General features: G+C 39.8%; 1 protein-coding gene across 2 annotated transcripts; it reads right to left on the bottom strand.

Moving 5' to 3' along the window:
• Positions 1–21: 21 nt before the first annotated feature.
• grnb (granulin b) lies at positions 22–18,980 on the bottom strand. 2 transcript variants are annotated; one of them, XM_084741671.1, is made up of 17 exons: positions 18,828–18,980; positions 18,436–18,527; positions 17,364–17,504; positions 16,194–16,337; positions 15,264–15,377; positions 13,010–13,151; positions 12,706–12,815; positions 11,980–12,109; positions 11,814–11,905; positions 11,150–11,300; positions 10,365–10,462; positions 9,582–9,815; positions 7,677–7,913; positions 6,067–6,321; positions 5,744–5,977; positions 3,662–3,913; positions 22–864 (listed from the first exon to the last, which is right to left on the bottom strand). In XM_084741671.1, the coding sequence occupies exons 2-17, from the start codon at positions 18,436–18,438 to the stop codon at positions 718–720; spliced, it is 2,484 nt and encodes an 827-aa protein (XP_084597797.1). In that variant the 5' UTR covers positions 18,439–18,527; positions 18,828–18,980; the 3' UTR covers positions 22–717. The 2 variants fall into 2 exon arrangements, with proteins under 2 accessions (XP_084597797.1, XP_084597798.1); XM_084741672.1 differs by lacking the exon at positions 18,436–18,527 and having other exon boundaries at positions 18,828–18,972.
• Positions 18,981–22,559: the final 3,579 nt, after the last annotated feature.

Raw genomic sequence — 22,559 nt, 5'->3', positions numbered from 1 at the left:
AAAATGAACCACTACATGAAATTGCTTCAAGAAAACACCGGCAGTTTAACGGAAACGACTTGTGCCTGCGGAGCATCAAACAAAAAAAACGCAGCTTCCTCAAAGTGTGGACGTGAAGTAACAGACAACCACTCCTAGAAACACCTGTCAAGTATGAGGAGTTGATGAAATGTTGCCCACAGCGAGGCGGCAGAAACGTTTATGTTTCTCTTTTTAATAGAGAAATGAAACAGCTCAGGGCAATCACTGACTTTCAACTGTCATAATCAGAAAACACAAAAACAAAGAAGCCGGTTGGTAATATTCTGTATTTTTCTTATCGGTGACAATAAGAAAAATACAGAATAACAGCAGGAGACGTTCCCTCTCATGGCTGTATCGCTGTCATGCTAATTTCATAGACGTGAGCGTGATGATGATGATAAATATTTTCTGCCTGGTGCAAAACATTAAAAGACTCCTGCACAGCATTTTTCACTTCACATGCTGAAATAATTCCTTCCTACCACCAAAGTGCCTCTACTTCATTACAACGAGAGACGGCTGTAGTTTTTTTTTTTTCCTGTCTTGCACAAAGTCTCCACCAAAAATACTCAGGAGGGCAGAAACTTGTTAAATCCACTTCCGTGAATGACTAAACACACAGGAAGTGATAGAAAGCTCTTATCGAGCTGCAGATGGAGGGTGTGGATCCAGGCTGACTGCACCTCGGTGGGATTAAAGCCCATGTTGGACAAAGTCTTTCTTTCTTTCCCCGAACAAAGTGTCCCAGGTCAGCTGGTTCTGCTGAGCGCAGCCTCCAGACTGGTAATCACAGGAGTATCCTGCAGGACAGCAGTGCTTTGAGTCGGAGCAGCAGACGGCCTGTCAGGAGAAAGAAACACAGCAGTTAGAAAAAGATGCTCCGGAGTTTGATTCCTGCTGGTCAACGTAACGCTGGCTCGACATCAGAGGATAACTGGACACATTTTGGATCTGATTCGCCCTTCCTGACAGTCGCAGGGTGTTCCTGATTCGAGGATGCTCTGAACAGATTATCTGTCCAAATGATGCCGTACAGACACAATCTTAATGTTAATGGATCAGTGATTTAAAAATCCTAAAAGTCAAACATGTCTGATATTCACAAGTTGAAATTCTGCAGTGTGAAAGGAACCGAAATGCAATATGGAACAGAAACCTGCAATATTCAGTGGCAGTGAGCTGACTGGGAAGCATCATAAAGCTGTTGAATACATTATACATCGCAGCTTGTGATACAAAATGTACAAACCAGGCAGATTACATCCATTTTATTCTCTTTTTTTTGTTTTTCAGTGCAAAACACAGCATACATAAGTGCAACCAGCCTGATCACAACAGTCAGCCTGCGTATTTGTCTTTTTCTGAAGTCACTTTTAATCACTCAAGTGTCAGTGACCCAGGAATCAACACTCTGAAATCATTTAGTACAAACACCAAGTGTGTGGGTCCAAGCAAGGAGCCATTTTTGGCCCAAAAAAGAAAAAAAAAATGGTCTGGAGCTTTTAAATTATCAATATTCCTCAGAAACATTTATTTTATTTCTGGATTTGGTATGCATGGCTAGCCAAGAGACTCAAAACTAACCACCAGTAAAATTTAGAGGAAATGGTGCTCAGCCCTCGAGGTGTAGGCTGACACACATTTAAATTGGCAGAATATTAAAACTTTAACTATTTAATTTGGTGTACAGGCTACAGATTTTTACAACTGGGGGTTAAAGAATCACTTTAGACTTCAACAATGATAAATAAAAAGTTAAAATGTTGAATAAAGAACCATTATTCAGTTAATTTAAATATAATTCTTAATATAATTCTTGTTCTTTATTTTTTTTAATTTTTTTCTTCAGGCAGTTGAAGATTTGAACTTCACATCTTCCAGGACAAATGTAATTCCTCAACCTGCAGGTTTCTACCACAACAGCTGCAATAATCAATTACAAGATTTATTAATCATAAGGACAACTTGATAAAGAAATAATCAATGCCCTGTCAGGAGGCGACCCGAGAGTTCTCTCTGCAAAATGCAAACAAGAAAGTTGGTTACAGGGAGGAATCAGAGTCTGCAGGGCGACTGTAGTTACTGTAAAATCTGTGAGGAATGCAGCATGTCAGTCATCAGTGTATCAGTGTAACTACATGCTGATCACTGACTTGATTTCTGTGTTGGATGCTCATTTAAACTGAGTTTAATGGAAACACTTTTCTCCAAATATGTTCTGCTGTAGAACAATGAAAGAATAATTACAACCTGCCAAATTGAAAGTAATTCTCAAAGTCCTCTTTCCACAGGTTTGTTTCTTCTTCTCTGAGGTTTACTGGCTGTTGGCAGACGACTGGTTTTGTTTCCAGTTTGTGACCTCAGCTTCCCCTGTTAGTTACAGACGTGTGCTGCAGCCCAGACCGCCAACTTCTGACCAAACTATGCTTTGTGTAGCCCAGTTTATTCCCTCCAAACCAGCTGATTTTTTTTGCTCTTTCTTGCAACAGTTCAGTTTGTTTCAAAGTTGCCGGATGGAAACTTTGCTTTCTTTTTGTTTTCCGTTCACTGTTGACGTTTTATGATGTGATTTTGTCTTTTATGTGCTGCAGAACAGGAACCTGCTGCAAACCAGTTTTAACTGAGTCAGACCCGTTTAACTGTAATTGATTTTATTATGTTACTTTTAAACTTTTCCTGTATAATAATAAATAAAAGAAAAGAAAACCAAGCTACTGTGAATGTGTCTGAATTTTTTTCAAATTGATCAAATGTTCAGTGATGGAAAATGATTTATTCAGACATCAAGAGGCTACTTTCAGTTTCACTCAGACTTGAGTTATTTTAAAATACTACATGTAATGGAGTCTTTACTTTAATCCTTCCACTCTTCTGTCACAGTGAGACTTTCTCTGAAGTCTTTCTCATGACCAGCCTCACATGTAACGGGCTGAATCAGAAACCAGATTATGTGTATTTATGGTCAAGAAATCATTGTTCTCCAGGAGAAATCTGGTTTCTGTAACTGGGGCAGAAGATTATAGAAACCTGAAGTCACGGGCGAAACATGTGGTTGACTCTTAATAAAGTCACAGTAAAGTCGGCTCAGTGCGCTGTGGTTTAATTTGAGATTTTACCAAAAATGTTCCTGTGAACGATCAGCACCTGATCCCCTGACTTTTTGTTAACATGTTTAAGAAATCTGATTACTGCAGAAAGCTGAGTGTAACCTGGAGTTTTAGTCATACACATCAAGACAAACAAAATTAGATTTTACATCTGGAAATAAATGTTTTGAATTATTTCTGTGACTAAAGTCAAAGTAACAACTTATTGTAAGTCTATAAATTTGTTTGATGAAGTTGGTTTAACTAACACTGATTATCATTTTTATTTCCAAGTTTCTGTCCAACCATAAAACAGATTACTGGAAGAGTAAAACAGTAAAAGGGACCTCAGTGTGACTCAGCGTGTTCAGTGAGGCAGAAAATAGGGACACTCTGGATCATGTGACACAAATGTTCACTGGTCACATTATCCACATTCCTCAGTATCCAGCTGAAGAGGAACCATTTATAATCACATCACCAATTCTCTCTTTCCTGTAAGTTTGATCCAACATGAAGCGCTGATGTGAGCGAGCGGGGTGTGAACGTACCCTGGGCGAGGGGCAGCAGGCCCACTCTGTGGCTGAGATCTTACAGCACGTGTCCCGCTCGGGGCAGTGGAACTCCCCCGTGCTGTCACATGGTATGTCTTTGTCGCTTTTGGTGAGCGTGAGCTCGGGCCGTACCACTCTGCTCTGAGGGAGGGTGTGGATGATGTGGCTCTTCTTCTCGCACGTTCCCGTCTGCATGTTGCAGGTGTAGCCCTGAGGACAGCAGTGCTCGTGATCTGCACAGCAAACCGCCTGCAGAGAGACGCAACAAGAATCTATGATCTGATATGATTCACTCACAGCTGAACAGTGCTGGAGGTCAGTCCTCTGTGTGTGTGCACCCTGAACATGTTGGAAGTATGGACTAAACCACAATGTCTCTGCAAGATTTAGTGACAAAAAACTGCTAAAGTCAAATTTATTACATGTTATAATAACACCAGACATACATGTGAGAGTTGGAATGGTTTGTCTGAACAGCAGCTCACTGGAAAGGTCTTTAAAAATGGGACATTTTACACGGACGTCCCTGGACGTCTTTGTTTGGAATGATTCAATCATATTTAATTCAGGCTACAGTGTGATAAGTGTCCCACGTAAACTAAATTCCTAACATTTTAGGCACGTTTTTGTCTAAATGTAGTGCAAATTTCTGACTGCATTTAAAGAAAACAATAAACAGTTGGTGGTGTTAATTCTCCAGTCAGGTGCCAGTAAATAACTGCAGAAGAAGAGTTAAAAAGAAAAGGAAAACGCAGGAAACAAGATGGAAACAAAACATTCCTGTCTGTTTCATGTATTAATGTGAGGATGATGAAATGTATTTTCTCCTCCTCCTTACACTTGTATTTTGAGTCTAATTAATTTGCCAAAAAAGAGACAAAACACACAACAGACAAAGATCTTTAAATTTTCTATAGATATCGCAATAATAATGTTATAATAAATCCATTTTGTTACAATAATCGTGTAGTGAAAATCTTATTTTATGACAAACCTCTTTCAAACAACTTTTCAACCTCAGCCAAACTTTTTTTTTAAGGAATGTGCATAAAAACAGACTGATGGAAACACATTTATTGTCTCATAAAAATGTTTTATGTGAAGCAGACTTTAATTAAAAGTGTAAGATCTGTGAGCACAGTTATACTCACAGATACAGGCGGGTTTAACAGTGAAGAGGAAAGACTGTTTACGATGTGATTCAAGTGTTTATTAACTCATTATATGATGATTTAAAGGGTGGGTCCATTATTATTTATTCTTTGAGGGGTTTTATATCACTGTGTAGCTTCCCAGTAGTGTTCTTTTTGTATTCAAATCCAAACAATCTAATTTTGGTCCAAATATGTCTGATCTGAATGCTACATTTTCTGCATGATGATGCTGCTACATATAAGAGGAAGGAAAGAACTGTGACCTTCGTCACTGTCTTTCACTAACAGCTGAGTCACACTTTAAGAAACATACTTTTCAGTCAAGTATTCCTCTGGCTGAAGGACCATAAAAGATTTGAGTTGTGTTGGCAGATTTTATTTGTAGCTCTCAGGAGAAGAAAGCTTTTTGTTTACAATATAATTTTTTTGTAAGAAGCTTTTTTTATTTCTAACAGTGATGTATTTGGTGTCCTGTATGTTGACGTGGATTCAGCACCAGCATGATTTGCATTTATTTATTTTTTCTGGTATTAGGAAGTAAGATTTGGCACCAACCTATTGTCAAAGATGATTCTATGACTTCTATGACTGGAACCATGACTCATTTCCTTCAACAACAGTAAGAGTTAAATTAATCCATGTTGTGAAGGTCACTGTTGTTCATTTTTAACACAAACTGACTTGCAGTTTATTCCTAAAATGAAAACCCACAACTAACGTCTGTCCAAAGTGTTTTAAATGAATTAAAAGGTTTACTTACTGCTGCTGCTGCTGCTGCATTTACTGATCCATTTCCAAACCCGTCAAAGCTTTTCTCACAGTTACTAAAACATGATCTCACATGACATTAGCTGACAACTAATCGACTGATCAACTTATCAGTGCAGCTCTACAGGACATGAAGTGAAGTCGGTGCTGTACAGACCTTGACCAGCGGGCAGCAGCCCCACTCTCCTGTCTGCAGTTTGCAGCAGGTCGTCCCTGAAGCACAGCTGCTTTTGTCGTCACATTTAACGTCCGTTACGGCGCCCGGCTCGGTCTCAGCGCTCACTTTGGTGAACCAGGGGATCACATGGAGGCCCTTTGAGCAGGAGGAGCGGTGAGGTTCACAGGTGTGACCGCTGGGGCAGCAGTGGTTTCCATCGGTGCAACAGACTGCCTGAGGAGGAATAGCAAAGGTAACTCTGAACTCTGAAAAACTCAAACACAGTTTAATCAGTGTGTGAGGCTGTTTAAATGATCACTCACCTGTGGCAGAGGACAGCAGCCCCACTTCTTGGTCTTGTCCATGAAGCAGCAGGTCGTGTCTTTGGGGCAGCTGGTTTGAGCATCACACATGTTCTTGGTCGACTGAGCTGGAGCAGAAACAGGCTCACTCTGCAGCGCCGGGATCTTCTGCAGCCAGGGCAGGCTGAGGCTACCAGGTCGGTCACAAGCCTGTTCAGCCACATTACATTTGTAGCCTTTGGGGCAGCAGTGCTCGTGATCATTACAGCACACAGCCTGCAGAGAAGGAGAGCGACTGGCTCTTTAATAACACCTTAAATCCCTGTAAATGTTCTCAGTTTAACAGACGGAAGAGATTTTATTCAATAAAGGACATAAAAGTCAAAGAATGTCATGTAGTGCTGAAATGTTCCTGCTACTCTCTCATCTACAACATCAACACAATTAAAAACAACATGTGACAAAGTTAAAACTGAAAACAGCTGTTGGTCTTTTAAATTCTCAGTTTTTTGTCAAAGATTTCCCAGAAGTTCCTCAACACAGAAACACACGAGTCTCTTCAGTTTGTATTTTGTTTCTGAGAAAACCATCTTGTTTCACAGAGTTTACTATAAATAAGAATTACAACCAGAGGCTTCAGTCACCATCATTATAGGAAAGACGCCAGTCAGAGGACTGACTGCAGTGGGATTCACGCCTCTGACTGGATCCTTTACATCAGTAGAATCAGTAAAAGAGGAAGAAACATACATTATTCCAACTTGGAAACATTCACACATTATTCTAAGATGAATTAAGCCTAAATGAGACATTTTTAAACTGTAACATGAAGCATCTGAGCAGCTGACAGTTTGGTAACAAGTAAAATCAGAGAAACAGTGCAAAGCCTCCTTTAATTAGCTGAATCTGTGTATATTAAAGCTCACGATAATGATGCATTTCAGTTTCATGTCCACCAAAGGTTTGATAGAATTTTTCTGACATTGTCCAGTGTTTGACGTTAACCACAGCCACAAAAAATTACCCTGTGGAAGCCAAATATTCCAGGCAGCTTCGTCAAATCATTCCAAGAGACATACATGAGGAGGTCCCTTTTATATTTTCTGTTATACCTAGCTGCAGATTTGTCGGGGCTGCTGAAGTCTGGGTTTACATGAAAAAAAAAACAGTAAAGAAAATTTAGGAGTGACCGGAAGCAGGAGTTTAAGTGGCTAGAATCTGACACACCTTGATTTACTGCAGCGTGTGCCGCCAGTTTCATCAACTAGCTGAGAAGTCTGACTTTTTTCTCTTCGGAAACGATGCCTTCAGGAAACATCGAGATTCATGGGAAGAGCGGACAACAAAAGTGTCATGATTAAGGAAGTGCAGTGTTAAGTTGTTGTACTCTGGTCACCAAATCTAGAGGCTTGTTTGGAGCCGGTGCTTAAAAATATTAACATCTATCTGGAGTTTTACATGCTGCAAGCCTGTAATAACACCCCCAACTTCATAGCTCTATTAAAGTTGACACTCTACAAGAACAAACACACCCTCAGCCATCAGTATGTCCAAACACACGGCGTCACCCGGACCTGAACATCCCCTCACACACACTCAACAAGCCCTTAAACTGTGCAGGAGACACTGACCTGAGGTAAGGGGCAGCAGGCCCACAGTCCAGAGTCTTTCTTACAGCAGGTGGTTCCTCCCGGACACATCGTCTGCTTGTCACATTTCTCATCCTTCATTTCTGAGGTCAGGGCCGGCACCTTCTCCAGCCAGCGGAGGGATGGCAGGAAACCCGACGGGTCGTCACAGCTCTCAGCCTCCAGGTTGCAGACGGTACCGTGAGGGCAGCAGTGGACGTGATCTTCACAGCACACGGCCTGAAGAAACACAGAACAAACATTTACCACCAAACAATTTCACTGTTTCAAAGGAGTGGTTTGGGTTGGCTTCGGCAGTATCTTTGCCTTGACATTTTGAGTTGTCTCAACTTTTTCACAGACCTACAACAATTATAAATGAATATTAAAAAGTTAAAGAAATAAATTTATTCATTTCCATATAATTTTTTTTTACCACTGGAGCAGAGCTAAAGAGGCCGTAGACTGCAGACTCCTGCACTGCATGATCATGAAATGACAAAGGCAGAGTGGTTGATCACTGATTTGTTTATTTTAGTATGTAATTTTAGTAAGTGTCATTTATTATGCACAACAAATGTGAAACCATGTGCAGAACATTTAATGAAACATGAGTTTTTTGACCAATTCAACACTTTGTCAAGTAGTGGGAGCCCATTACATCTGACATAATGAAGATGGGATGCTGTGATCGGCTCATAATTAAAGACCAGAGACCCTGAATTCAAACCGTCTCTTCCATTCACACTGACTTCAGTTTTCACAAAGGCATCGCTGTCTCAGAAGCAGCAGTGCTGTCGGAGCTGATCGAACAAACTGACTGTAACAGGCTGACTAATATCTGAAATTTACTACATTAACTGAAAGCACTAACAGGTCCATGATGAAACCAGAAAGCTCAGAGTGAAACTGGGAATAGACATTTCGTCACTTCATTAGAACCAAAGAAAGAATCAGAGGTGTGGGGGCGGTGATTCAGAGGTCTGGGACCAGGCTGGAGCTGGACATCACCGACAGCTGGAGAGCTGTGTGATCTGAACGGCCGTCTACAGAGATCACTCTTCACTACCGCAGAAAAATGCAGCGTGAAAGGAGTGAAACTGTAAAGAAAAAGTGGGGCATTCATGTCTGGACATTACTCTCAACGTCAATGGGGATCAAGATATGCTAAGATTTATTTGTTATATATTTGTATTTTCATTATGTGCAGTGAAATGAGAGGACAGCTCTTTGAATAAGAGTAAAAGTTAAAATGTGGTCTGTATCTGGACACATTATCCAGATAAGTAAAAACTTGGTAGGTTTAAACACAATCTGTGCAAAGTGCTGCTGTACACAACACAGCATTGATATTTGTTTTAACATAACATAAAATACATTTAATTCAGGTTTAGAGAGCGAGCAACAGAGAAGCCTGACAGAAACACGGCTTTTTTCTGATTATACGTCTATTCTGCAACATAAAAGTGCCAAAAGATGTGTTATTCAACAGAAATGTGTGAAAAATGGAGAGAAAAACCACTGTGTGTGCAACAGAACTGGAACTTGTCTGTGCAGCTGTGCTGATAACAAAGCATACAATTCATTATACATGCTGGTGCTGCAACACACCAGGACAAACATTATTTTTTTAGACTAAGAAAGGAACAACTTATATTACAGTTGCCAGATTTACAAGAGGTTGTAGACAGTGTTTTGAGGTTTACCTCTTTTCTACAAAAATGGAGAGCAGTACTTATCGCTGGCTAGCTACCAATATGTTGGGGCTACTGATGTGTTCCTGAGTCTCTCTGTGTTGTACAGAGAATTGTGTATCTGACAAATATCAAAAAACATCCCAGAAACTCATCATAAAAAGCTGCTGATCTGAACAGCATCATCATCACTCCGGTCCTGTATGTATGTTACCTGAGGCAGAGGACAGCAGGCCCAGTCTCCGCTCGCTGTCTTACAGCAGGTGGATTTTCCTGGACACGATGTAGATTTGTCACACTTGCTGTTATCGTTGAGTAAAGGGAAGACGGGTACTTTGCTCAGCCAGGGCATGACGGCGCCGCCTGTGGGATCGTCACATGTGGAGGCTGCCAGGTTACAAATTGTGCCGTGGGGACAGCAGTGCAGGTGGTCCTCACAACACACGGCCTACAGGGAGGACAAACAATGACGCACAATCCATGAGTAATCTCTATTATATATTTATTATTTAGCAACTAACAATATTAAACCAAAATATAAAGTCTGTCTGTGCAGGAAAATCCTCCTCCTCCTCCTCCTCCTCCTCCTCCCTCCTCCTCCTCCCTCCTCCTCCTCCCTCCTCCTCCCTCCTCCTCCCTCCTCCTCCTCCCTCCTCCTCCCTCCTCCTCCCTCCTCCTCCCTCCTCCTCCTCCTCCTCCTCCTCCTCCTCCTCCTCCTCCTCCTCCTCCTCCTCCATACTGACCTTCTGAAACTGGAATACGTGCCAAGACTAAATACAAGTTTGCATGAATCATATTGACTTATATTTCTACATGAGTGTTGCAACAAAACAAATTTGATGAGAGATTAGACGGTCCATGTGTCGAGATCACTGACACATAAAAAACTAAACTCTGCAGACAGGAGGTGAATCATGAAACGAGGCGGTCAGTAATTCGGTGCAGCTGGACGGAGAGTCAAACGCTGTGTGACTCATACACATCAGTATGTTGGTACCTTTGGTAGTGGACAACAGGCCCATTCTCCCTCTGACGATTTACAGCAGGTGCTTCCATCTGCGCAGGCCACAGAGTCATTGCAGGGAACAGAACCAACTGAAAGATAATAGAAATGTTTTGTATCAGTGTGCATGAATGCAAACTTTATTTAAAGTCACAGTGAAATTAAAAATGTCTTTTTAACCCTTTTAGATCACAGCACCAGTCATATTTTGCAGCTATTTAACAATATGCCCCCTAAAATACAAAAGTGCTTTGTGTTCTTACATCAAAATCTAATCATGATGAACTTATTAAGGTGTTTGTAGTAAAATGAAGAGGATCACAGATAACTTTCGTTTGAACTTCATGAATCAGCCGTTCCTTGGTCATGATGCAGCACTTTCAACATGACAGGAATGTTCCAGTAGAAAACTGTGCAACTGAACTGATTTTGTTGTTGCATTCAGTTAGGACACAGTCGTAGGACTCTTAACAGTCCCAAACAGAGGCGTATACAGACAACCGCAGACTCCACGGACGACTATTAGTTCTGTTTACATCGCTTTCTAGAGCCATTAGATAAAAATGCTGGAGATGATGATTCAATGCCAATTAAATATTTAGAGTTTGACTAAGAGGGTCTTGGACAGTCTTTCCTCCCTCCACATGCATAAAGTTGCTTTAACGCTGTGGTAGGCAAACATTTCTCGAAAACGAAACCTAACTCGCATCCTGGAGATGAGACTCAAAAATCAACCAATTTTATGGTTTCTACCTACTGTAGCTTTCAGACTGTCTGACCTTTGCTCTGCACTGTCACCAGCTCCGTCTCAGCAGCAGGGATCTTAATGGCCATGCCGGTTTCTCCTTGATTGGACATACAGGTGCTGCGGGACAGGTCACACTGGGTGCCTGCAGGACAACAGTGGATGTGATCTGAACAACAGACGGCCTGGAAGACAAGAAGAAAACAGGGTTCAATGCTCAAGATTTTTCTCTTCAAAGTCAGCCAAATGGATCAGAAATCTACTTTCCCAAAGTCAGTTTTTACTTGCCTCTATACAAATTGTTTTACATATTAGCGTTAGCAAATAATGACGAAGACTGAAGTTAACTGTCATGTTTAATCTTTGTTTAAGTAAATTAAACAGAAGAAAGATGTCACAGATGAAAAGCTACACACATTCTGGTATATTGGATATCTTAAAACAATCTCCCCCTCTTTCTCATTGAAATGAGGTGTTTAATTCTTTTTGAAGACTTTCAGCTTGGCAAGTCAGTTGCTAGATTTACTAGCCTGATGTGGCATTAAACATGCCTCAAGCAATCGTTATTGTTGAGTCCCAGAAAGTCTCTCAATCAGTGTCGGTATAAAGTATAGAAATGCTGAATTTAACAGAACTGACGAAGGATCAGGACTCAGTTCTGAACAATCTGGACTGGTTTGTTAGTTCAGGTTTCTCACATCAGGCATCGGACAGCAGCCGTATGAGCCGTTGGTCATCTGGCAGCAGGTGGTCTGGTCGGGACATGCTGTCTTCTTGTCTGGACACACAACTGACAGGACAGACACATGATCAATGCTTGTTTCTTGTCTGACACTTTATACTTTATACACTTTGACGTCTTACCATCATTGGGTACAGCTGCGATCTTCTTCAGCAGCGGCAGACGTGTCTCTCCTGACTTGCAGACACCATGCTCCAGGTCACATATTGTGTTGCTAGGGCAACAGTGGAGATGATCGCTGCAGCACACGGCCTGCACAGGATTAAAGTAGCAAACACAGTGAAAAGTAAAAGAATTAAAGTTTGCTGTTTCAGTACAGTGTGCACACAGTATTAGAGCCTTTGCTGTGTGTCGGCTATAAACTCTGACAGCTTCAATCTCATGACATGAACCTTTATAACACTCTAATGAAGGTCATATATATATATATATATATATATATATATATATATATATATATATATATATGTATATAGATACATACATACATACATACATACATACATATATATATATATGTGTTTACATATATATATAAAAAACCAAGTCTGATTTTTAAATGGTACAGTAATACTGTTAAAGGGGTGAGGCTCTGTTAAAGCAGAAACATGAGAGAGTTTATCGTTTCTATCCAACTATATCTGTGATTTATTGAATTTTGTATGACTTTAAATACCAATAAAAAGACTTTGGCCAAAAAGAAAACCTAGAATAATTATATAAAACAGAGAAAAGCAGCAAATCCTGACATTTGTGAAGCCGAAGCAGTGAATATTTGGCATTGCTTTAACTAATAACTGAATAACAAAATTGTAGGTGATCAATATATTTGCAGCAGTCATACGTACCTCTGGGTATGGGCAGCAGCCGTAGTCTCCACTGCTCAGCAGGCAACATGTATAACTTTCTGGGCAGCTGCTTTTCCCACCAGGACAAGACACTGAACTGGCTGTAAGAGCTACGAAAATAAACACATAAATATTCATAATAAGCACAGTATCATCAGCATAGGGTTTTAGATAGATGTCAGACATCTGTTTGCCAGTTAAAATATTTCTATTCAAGTAGACATTTGGTCTGACGTGAGTACATGAGGATCAAACTGGATGGGGGTTTGTTTGAAGGTGTTTATTTACATGATGAATGTCCCACCTGGTTTGTTCTCCCTCCTTCTGGCAGGAAGTTTCTCCAGCATGGGGAAGGACTGCAGCGAGGCAGTCACACATCGTGAGTGAGGAATATCACACTTTGATCCCTCGGGGCAACAGTGGAGCTTATCCTCACAACACACTGCCTGTGGAGAGGAGAAAATATTTCAGTCAGGAACACTCCTCAGTTAAGGACACGGTGTCCTGCAGATGATGTAAAAGTACAGATGCTCAATTACCAGATATCATGCCACGGTCTTGATTCTGATTGGCTGCAGGGAGTCCGTTAAATCCTGATAGTGGACACTAAGTAGTTCCAGTGAAAATGTCTGCTCGCCAGTCTAAATTAATGTGCTGGAATGAGTAACCATAGCAACAGGGATGCAGTCAAAGTCAAAGCGCGTCATCCTCTGAACGCCACAGGATGGCGACTCACACACAAGCTGCGTGAAGTAAACTGCCCCTCATCACATAAGCAACCGTCTCACATCTCGTTTGCCACGCAACTCGTTACTTCAGGCAGCGGCTAGTCTTGCACAGTCAGACCTAGTGTTGTCATGATGCCAAAGTTTTGACTGTGATACTAATACCAAGTTTAGTATCACAATGGACTGTTTTTTTTGACTTGTCAGAGCAGGAACAACACAGGTGCACTTAATAACAGTAATTAAGGTTCAGTTCCTTGAAGTGTCCCTGTAACAGTGACAGTGAACCAGCATGCACAATAGAAGAACCTCCCCTAAGTAGAATGCAGCAGCCATTAATACACCTGTGAGTTTTCTATTATGACATGTCAAAATGCCTGCTGAGCAACTAGTCCATACTGAGTATCACAACAATAAGTGAGACTGAAATGATACTAGTTTGATGCTCGATGCAGATCTGAAACAGAACGCACAAAAGGGAAATAAACCCTGGACATACAGCATGCTGTCGCAAAACCATGAGACCAACAGAGTGTACGAATACATTTACAATGAAATATGAACTATTTCATTTTATTTTGTTACACATGAGGGCAAACTTCTAATCTATGTAATCTATCTAATCTCATGTATTATTCTAGGAATAGCACCAAAACTATAAACAACTTTACCAACAGGCCGTTTCCACTGAAACATTATTCCAACAAACCAATCTTCACAAATGTTCAGACCCATAGAAAGGAGAGGAGAGAAGAAAGAGAGACTGGAGGGAAATAACAGAAAGTAGTGGACTCTTTTAAGTGTGGAGTAAAGTCAGAGGCTGAGGTGAGCACCAGCACACGCCCTCGGTGCTGCGTGAAGTGAAAATTTGCCTCAGTGTCTGTGCAAACACACCTTTATCAACCCACAACAACAACTGATTTCTGAATACTGAAATTCTAATACCTGACCATTTTTAATTAAAAATCAATTATTATTTATTAATTATTTAAGTGAAAATGAAACAAAAAATTCTTTATTGCATAAGGACCTTATCGGATGATAATTATTGTTCCAGGTATTAGTCAAAGCCTCAGGCGTTACCATGGAAAGGAAGTTATGGCTTGTGATAAATGCATGAACATGTAAATTAATGAATCGTCTTAATTTATTTTTCTTTGGCTGGTGATCAGGGTGTAAGCGAGATAATGCGCTTCAAGGTGTCCATAATCAGGAATTAATGGACTCGGGGGCCTCCATGTCATACATTAATTCCTGATAACGGACACCTCATTGGGCATTATCCCTCACTTAAAACTTCTGTAAAAAATATATAATTTTTTTACAGATAAATAGCTGTCAAGTTTGGACATAAATCTGTGTTACTATCAAATCAAACGTCTTTCTTCAGCATAAGCACTGTGACCAATAATGCTGCTGAGTGTGGAACAAGCAAACACCATTTTATCCCTGTGACTGGAACAGATTGAGCTGAAAATCTTGCTGGCGGTCTTGGCAACATTTTTAATCAAGGAAATATATATTTAATTTTAGCATGACTAGAGCTTGACCAACACTGGATTTTTTAATGTTTTTTTTATCTGTGCACATGAAACAAAAACACATGATTTTGATAAGACTCTATTATTTCACCCTTTTAAAGATCAGTGACCAAGATATTTACTGAGTATCTTTGCTGAAAGGTCCAAAAAAAACAGAAATATTTTAATTTGCAACAGAAAAGTTATTCTGAAACCTGACCATCAGAGCATGTAACATGTTGCTTGGTGTGAAGTGCTCGGGGTTTATGCTTTAAGGCGACAGTGTTTTAGCATGTGAGCTCGTGTACGTCACCTTGGCTAATGGACAGCAGCCCCAAGAGCCATCGAGAAGCTGGCAGCAAGTGGTGTCATCCGGACACTCAGACGCCTGGTCCGGACAAATGACTGCTTTTACTCTCTCCTCGAGCTGGAGCCATCGCACATCGCAGCCGAGGAATACCAATGACACCAACACACAAGGAAAAAAAACAAAACAAAAAAACAACATGTCAGTGACAGGATTGGTTTGTATTTACTTGTGGAAAAGGAAATTCATACAAAATTAAAAAGGAAAATGGAAATGTATTTACTGGAGATTGCAATGTTCATTTCACTGCATGCTAAAACAACAAATCAACAAGATTATTAGCTAATTGTTTAAGTCAGCTTTTAAGCAAAAAGTCAGTCCAAACTTCTCAAACTTTTCTGCTTATCTTTGTCTTATGTCTTATTATATAACTTAATATTTTTGTGTTTTGGATATGAAAATCATGAATTGATGTTTAATAAAAAAGTATTTTTAAAACAAAGTAGTGGTGTTTGAACATGTTTTCCTGATATATCATGAGCTGTGATGTCAGTGCTGTTTCTTTTCGTTTTCTACTGCTGTGTTCAGACAGTTTGTTTCATTTGCACTTTGCACTAATCCTTTACTTCTAAAAGTACACATCAATAAAATGGTTGACTGTGTGCTCTTTGTAATGGATAACAGTTACGAGAGGTAAGATCAACAAAGTGCAAATGCAGCATATCTGCTGTTTGACCTACATTCTTCAAAGAATAACACTGTGACATATGACAGGATGAAGTCAAGAAAACAACAAATGGTTGCAAGAACGTTATGCTCCATTGATTCCAGTCCAAAGGTCGACAAACAGCCCAGACGTCGAATGAGTTCAGAGGAAACAGTGAACAAAATAACAACATGAGAAGACAACAATACGTCGTCGACCTGACAAATTACCTGAGGGATGAGGGGCGGGGCCTGTTTGGCAGGAAGTCGTCTCACCCAGGGCAGAGAAACGGTCTTATTAACACATTTGGCATGGATGAGGTCACACACCGTCCCCTCGAAGCAGCAGTGGAGGTGGTCTGAACAACACTCAGCCTACACAAAAAAGAGGTGGTGTGAGGCGACAAAAGGTTTACTGAACTGTACTACAAACAGCTGAAAAGAGGACGTGTAGAACGATTACTGTGTACACACCTGAAATTCTCTGTACTAGCTTATATAGACTCCTCCAAACATATTTAATCTTTTCTGAGTGGATTCTCAGTCATCCAGGTCAATCCTTGTATATCTACAAGTGACTGTTGCTCAGACATCAGAAAATTTAGAAGAAAAAAGGGCAAAAAAAACCCCTGCAGCTGACGTCATCTGCTGTCAAGTGTCATCCTGTCTGAAACAGATGTTACAGTTGACTCGTCCTGCTTCTGAGCGTCAGCTGAGGAGAAGAACAATTTTAAAACCTAAACATGAAGATTACACTGCAGAATCTTTTGACGTCTGTTCAAGCTTCTACAGCCATTTCAATTTCAAAACTAAATGACATGAAATGAATTAGGCCCAGCTGAAAAACCTATCATGATAGAGAAGTTTCATATGTGTCGATATCGATAATTACTGATCAGAAAAATAATAATAAAATAAGTGTGTTGTATTATAGATATGGCCACTGGTGCAAAATCTTAAGACAAGGGTTGCAACTTTTGTTCATTTTCCTTAACCGATGGTTGAAAATGCTAACAATCAATTAATCATTAATAATTAATAAGAGTGCAAGTTTTCTCATTTTAAGTTTCCTTATTCAACAATTGCCTCTGCCAGACAAATCGATATCAAATTAGGCACAATTAATGCCTTTTCTAGACTACCGATTAATTATTGATTCATACATTTTTAGTCAGATAAATTCTTAACAGCGATTAATCGATCATGTAAATCAGTCATCTGTCATGTAAATATAAAGACTATAAAGACAACGGTCGTGTGATATAATTTTATCAAAAATCTAAGATATCTCATATCACGATGTATAATAAAATATCAATATATTGCCCACTCCTACCTCTGAACCTGGTCAAATTGGTAATAAGTCACTAGAATGTGACACATAACTGAATTTTGACTCACATGTGGCAGTGGACAGCATCCGTATCCTCCCACAGTGTTCTTGCAGCAGGTGTTTTTGTCCTCACACATGCCTCCGTCAGGACAGACCAGCGCTGCGCTCAGGCCCAGCAGAGCCAGACACAGGATCCCCATCTGCAGCGTCTGAACAGAAGCAGAGGAAAGGAGAGGAGACAGCCGTCAGCAATGTAGTATGATTTAATCTGCTCCGCCGAAACACAAAGACCCGGAAACACTGCCAACAAACTCTAATCTTCTTGGTTTCTGTGTTTCTTTCGGGTGTGAGAAAACACCGAGGACACAGATAACAAAGGTAACAAAAAGGTCCAGCAGCTCAGCAGCATTCCAACTGATAAACTAGATTTCAACACTGAACAAACCCACATCCTCGCTGTAAAGGTCAGGTCCCCTTCATACTTATCTTTTGCATTTCACTTCCAAAACAACTGCTATTTAGTGTTGTTCCTCCTGCACTCATTTAATCAGCTGTAGATTTTAGGCAGGGCTGCACAATTTGATAAAATGCAATTATTTTGACTGAAATTGCAATTGTGATATGAAATACGATTAGTGGAAATTATCAGTTTTGCATTAAAGTTTTATGCTGACTGAAAAAAAAACTAAAATCATGATGATGCAAGATTTATTGAGGTCTGTACCAAACAAACATGTTTTCTTTCATGTGGAGAACAAGATTTTTGGGCTGGGTCATCGCTGCAGCACCTCACTATAATGCTGTTTTCTCATATGTTTATCCTTTTTCAACAAAACTGCAATTTGGTTCTGCGATTGAGATGCTGCACTTGACCATATTGCGATTTTATTGTGATTAATTTTGCAGTCCTAGGGAGCAGGATGCCTTGATGGTTATCACCTCCTCTTGACATTCTGTTAACTGAAACCAGCTATAAAGTGTTATGGAGCCATGATAATGAATTTCTCACAGCATCAGGGGTGTTGCCTTGTTGCTGACTCTGTGGAAAACTTCCCTGTACAATATCAACTCTTACACAGCAGCTTAAACAATAAAAATGAGTAAAAACGTTCACATATTTGGCTGACAGTGAGTGTTTACCATTATGAGCAGATGACTTGGAGGAGGCAGGCAGAATGAGTTCAGCTGTTATGAACAAAGAGCACCGAGCTGCATACTCCTCTTATTACAACCTGAACAACAACAGAAACACCATTAGTCACCATGATATTGAAAGAAAACACTGAGCAGAATTATAATAAATACATCACTGATTTAATGAAAACTTGACACGCGACAAAACTAACTTTTCTCTAACGATATAACTGGACTTATCGTGGAAGCTAACGTCATTTCTCAGATGAGCTAATCCACAGAAAAACAAGTGCAGTTAGCTTAGCATGCTAGGTGGCTAACAGTGAGGCTAGCCGGTTTGAATGAATTTTAGCGGAGACATTTTTCTCTGCGTTTTAAAACAAACTTATTTTTGTTACCTGGTGGTTTTGGTTCAATAAGTCCGGCCTGTCACATATATGTGGTGTTTTCTGCGGCTTCACAAACACTCAGAGCACAAAGCATAGACTGTCTGAGGCTGTTTTTTTTTTTTTTTTTGTTCACTCACTCTTCAATAATCACATGACACACTCACGCACGTGACTCTGCAGCTTCCACTTAAAGGGACATTACACAGTTTACACCGCAGCCAACAACACAGGACAAACACAGTATTATATATTCACGCGCTGTGGTGTAATGTAACTAAATATATTTACTATATGTACATATATGTCTATATGTACTATACTTAAATGTGATGTTGAGGTACTTGCTGTATTTAAATTATCTGCCACTTTATCCCATTAGATTTAAGAAGCAAATACTGTAATACTCCACTATATTTATCTAATAACTTCAGGTAGTGAGATTAAGAATACGAAATATAATCAATAAATAAATTATGACACTTTTAGATCAAAAATGATAAAGGCGAGGATTTATTAAATCTGACGGTAGCGTTGCTGTGGCAACAAGAAAACAGCAATCACATGTATTATGTATTATCACATATAAACGTATGATGAGTCTTATGTGCATATTAGATTGCTTTTTGGAGCATATTCCTAATAAATGTATGTATCTGTTTGCTTTTCTTTCATGCTGATGATAAAATATATATCAAAAGACACCCTACAAGTTGGGATGTAGATTGCAAAAATTAATTCTATGCCACCAGTTCTGTTAAAAAGTGCCATAAAATAAACTTCCCATCGAATATAAACAGTCAGATTCCCCATGGGTGGCTCCATCAGAACTTATGAGCTGTTGTACTACTGTCAGTTATATGTTTCTAAAGCCTCTTACATTGAAGGGTTTTTCTGATACCAATGCCAGTATCAGAAAGGCCTCCGATACAGACTTAAAATCTGGGTCAGGCATCGTACCGTTCTGATATCACGTAACGTATCGTAACCTGCTACTTCCCTGCAGCGTCTCATGCACAAATTTTTTAAAATCAGTACGCCATATTGCAATTTTGATAAACGTTTTTTCAAAAGAAAACTCAGGTACCAGGAAGGAAAAATGTTTTTACATCAAGATATGTAAGCTGGTTTATACTTTTCTTCAAAATAAAATGACAGACACTGACTGACCGTGGGAACAAATTTATTTCTATTTTGTCTCATGTACAGAAAGAATCAATTTACAGTTTACAAACAACTGACCAGGTTTATGAAGCAAATGATGTACTGCACAGGATGAAGGCCTACAGTCCAATCCTCCTCATCCTCACACGTATTGTACGAGCAAAATCCAACAAAGTGGTTTTACCAGGTTTAATGTGTCCTCAAAGGGATTCAGTTCAGCTGCGGTTGAATACTCTCTGTCCAAACACAAGTTCACAAAATCTAACGAGAAAAAAATCTGATTTTCTCATGTAAAACAAAAACGAGCAAGGAAAGCCACGATTGCACAACTCATAATAATTCCATATCTGGTCCAAAAAACGTACATTTACAGCAGAGGACACGACAGTTCAGTAGGAATCGTTTCATGGCTGTGTTACTCTTCAGACTCTGAATTACATCACATTTTCAGTTTGTACTGTAGGCTACTGACACAGGCTTATGAACAGCAAGCAAATGGTGAAAAGGACCAACAAGTCAGCATGATTTTTTTGTACAGCCTTCAGGATTTTTCACTTCATAATCAACCTTTTACTCTGCAAAAACAAACAAACAAACAAAAAAAGACCTCTTCAAGTTTTCTAAACCGGAATCTGCGAGATGACGTAATCAAGTTCACAGTTGTTGATGCGTCGTAGGCAGTGGTGATGCTAGTAACAGCGGGAGCGTGTTGGTCAGTATGTTATTGTTGTAAACATTTACGACCGGAAGTGAATTTTGTTAGAACTGGATTAAGGGAGAAAAGTCAGTGTATCTTCATATAATAACCAAGTTCATTTGGCAACACAACTCAATGCGTCTCAGTGCATCACATTTAGTGCCAAACGTCCTGGATCAGTTCAAAAAAGATTTCATTAAAAACACCCTATTCTACATGTTACATGCACATCGTATACACATAAAATCTCATATAGTTCATCATACCATTTACAAGTTTGGTGAAAAAAGAGGATAGATACAAGAAAGTAAGATATTCAAGGACGTAATAGCCACAAGAAAAGTTGTCAGTTTTGGCAGGCATGCTCCCCAGAGTGACGCGTGTCGTTGTTACCACAATGCAGTGTGCTTATTAGTTAGTGCCTGCCGAGCTCGACAGCGTGGAGCCTGTTCACACCTGGTATTAACATGCGTGTTGGGTGATCCGATCACAGCTGGACAGAGATGATGTGTTGGTTTACACCGAGCACGACGACGGATCGGATTCACTTCCTTGCTCTACACGCAAATCAACACGTAGCTACTTCATTTTCATTCGCAAAGACGAACTGATGCGAAAAACATTTTTACAAAAAGAAAGTTAAAAACTTTTAATGTATAACATTTGATAAACTTACAAGAAGGCCCAAATAATTAGAATTTGTCATAAACAGCATTTCACAAAGTTTATGAAGTTTCTCCAAACTCAAAAATTGCCCAATTTTGTAAGGAAGTCTAGGAATGGTAGTGGCCAATACACTGGGACAAACGGACACAATGTCTGTTACATAAATAACTTAAATAAATAAATGTATAACATTTTCCAAATTTACACAAATGCACAAACGATTAAGAATTTGTCACAGACAGCTTTTCACAAACTTTATAAAGTTTCTCCTGACAAAAACTCACAAAAATGCGCAATTTTTATGGAAGTCCGGGAACTTTTTAAATTAAAAAAGGAGCCTAAATTGGTCACTTTACTGTATTTAATGCCAGATTTACAAGAAGGCACGAATGATTAAGTAATTGTTGTCAACAGCGTTCTGGGAACTTTCTGCATGGACGAAGTAGTAGTAGACGAAGAAGTAACCTATATTGGTTATTGTTTACTCTATTTGGAAAGTTTGACGTGTTTCCCGTTGCTCAGCAACTTTCAAAACTGTGCAGTTTTTTTAAGGGAGGGTGTGCAAATGAATTTCCTTTTGGGGATAATAACATCTAAGTCTTAGTCTTAGTTTTGCATTGACTTACAGGACGCCAGTTGAGTTAGCGGTTCTTCAATCTGATTCAGTCCTCTGGCCACATTTGGAGGTGGTCTGAGAGACTGGATCTCAATGCGTTCAATGTGTGTTAGGTGCATTCACACCTGTACTTGCAGCTGTCTACGTGTGATTGGATCATCCAGGACTCATGTTAATAGCAGGTGTAAACGGGCCCTTAGTTTGGGTGACGACTAACTGCATGTTGAAAAGGGACCTGCATGCCTATCACTCGATCCTATGTGAAAGAAGGCACTTACAGGAGAGAAGTGGTACAGGTCCTGTCTACAAACAACCCCGGCAGATCTCAGTAGAATACTAAACAGGTAAGTCTTCAAGTAAAGTGATGTTTTTGCTCAGCCGTGTCTGTCTAGACTTACCCACGTTTCTTGGCAATTAGGGGGTTGTCTATGCAGGAGCCCAAAGAACTGTGGGGGGCTTTTGGTGCCTTCGGTTTATTTCATACATTCATGTTGTATGCATGCAACCTTTCTATACCAAATGGTCTTTCAAATGTCTGGGAATCTATTTACACAAATCGCAAAGAAGTCGGCCGAAAAACTCTCAACATCGGGAGAGGAGA

This window comes from Lutjanus erythropterus, chromosome 17 (assembly GCF_056507025.1).
Source record: "Lutjanus erythropterus isolate fLutEry1 chromosome 17, fLutEry1.hap2, whole genome shotgun sequence".
Lineage (NCBI taxonomy): Eukaryota > Metazoa > Chordata > Actinopteri > Lutjaniformes > Lutjanidae > Lutjanus > Lutjanus erythropterus.
The sequence above is the reverse complement of the archived record's forward strand: the minus strand, read 5'-3'. Positions and strand labels throughout refer to the sequence as shown.

What these genes read in the sequence shown, in the direction of transcription:
- grnb (XM_084741671.1), bottom strand. An exon ending in CCTGCTGTCCTCTGCCTCAG is followed by an intron (nt 7,914 to 9,581) that starts GTAACATACATA and finishes GTGTTTCTTCAG; the next exon opens with GCCGTGTGCTGTGAAGATCA. An exon ending in CCTGCTGCCCCTTACCTCAG is followed by an intron (nt 6,322 to 7,676) that starts GTCAGTGTCTCC and finishes CCTTCTCTGCAG; the next exon opens with GCTGTGTGCTGTAATGATCA.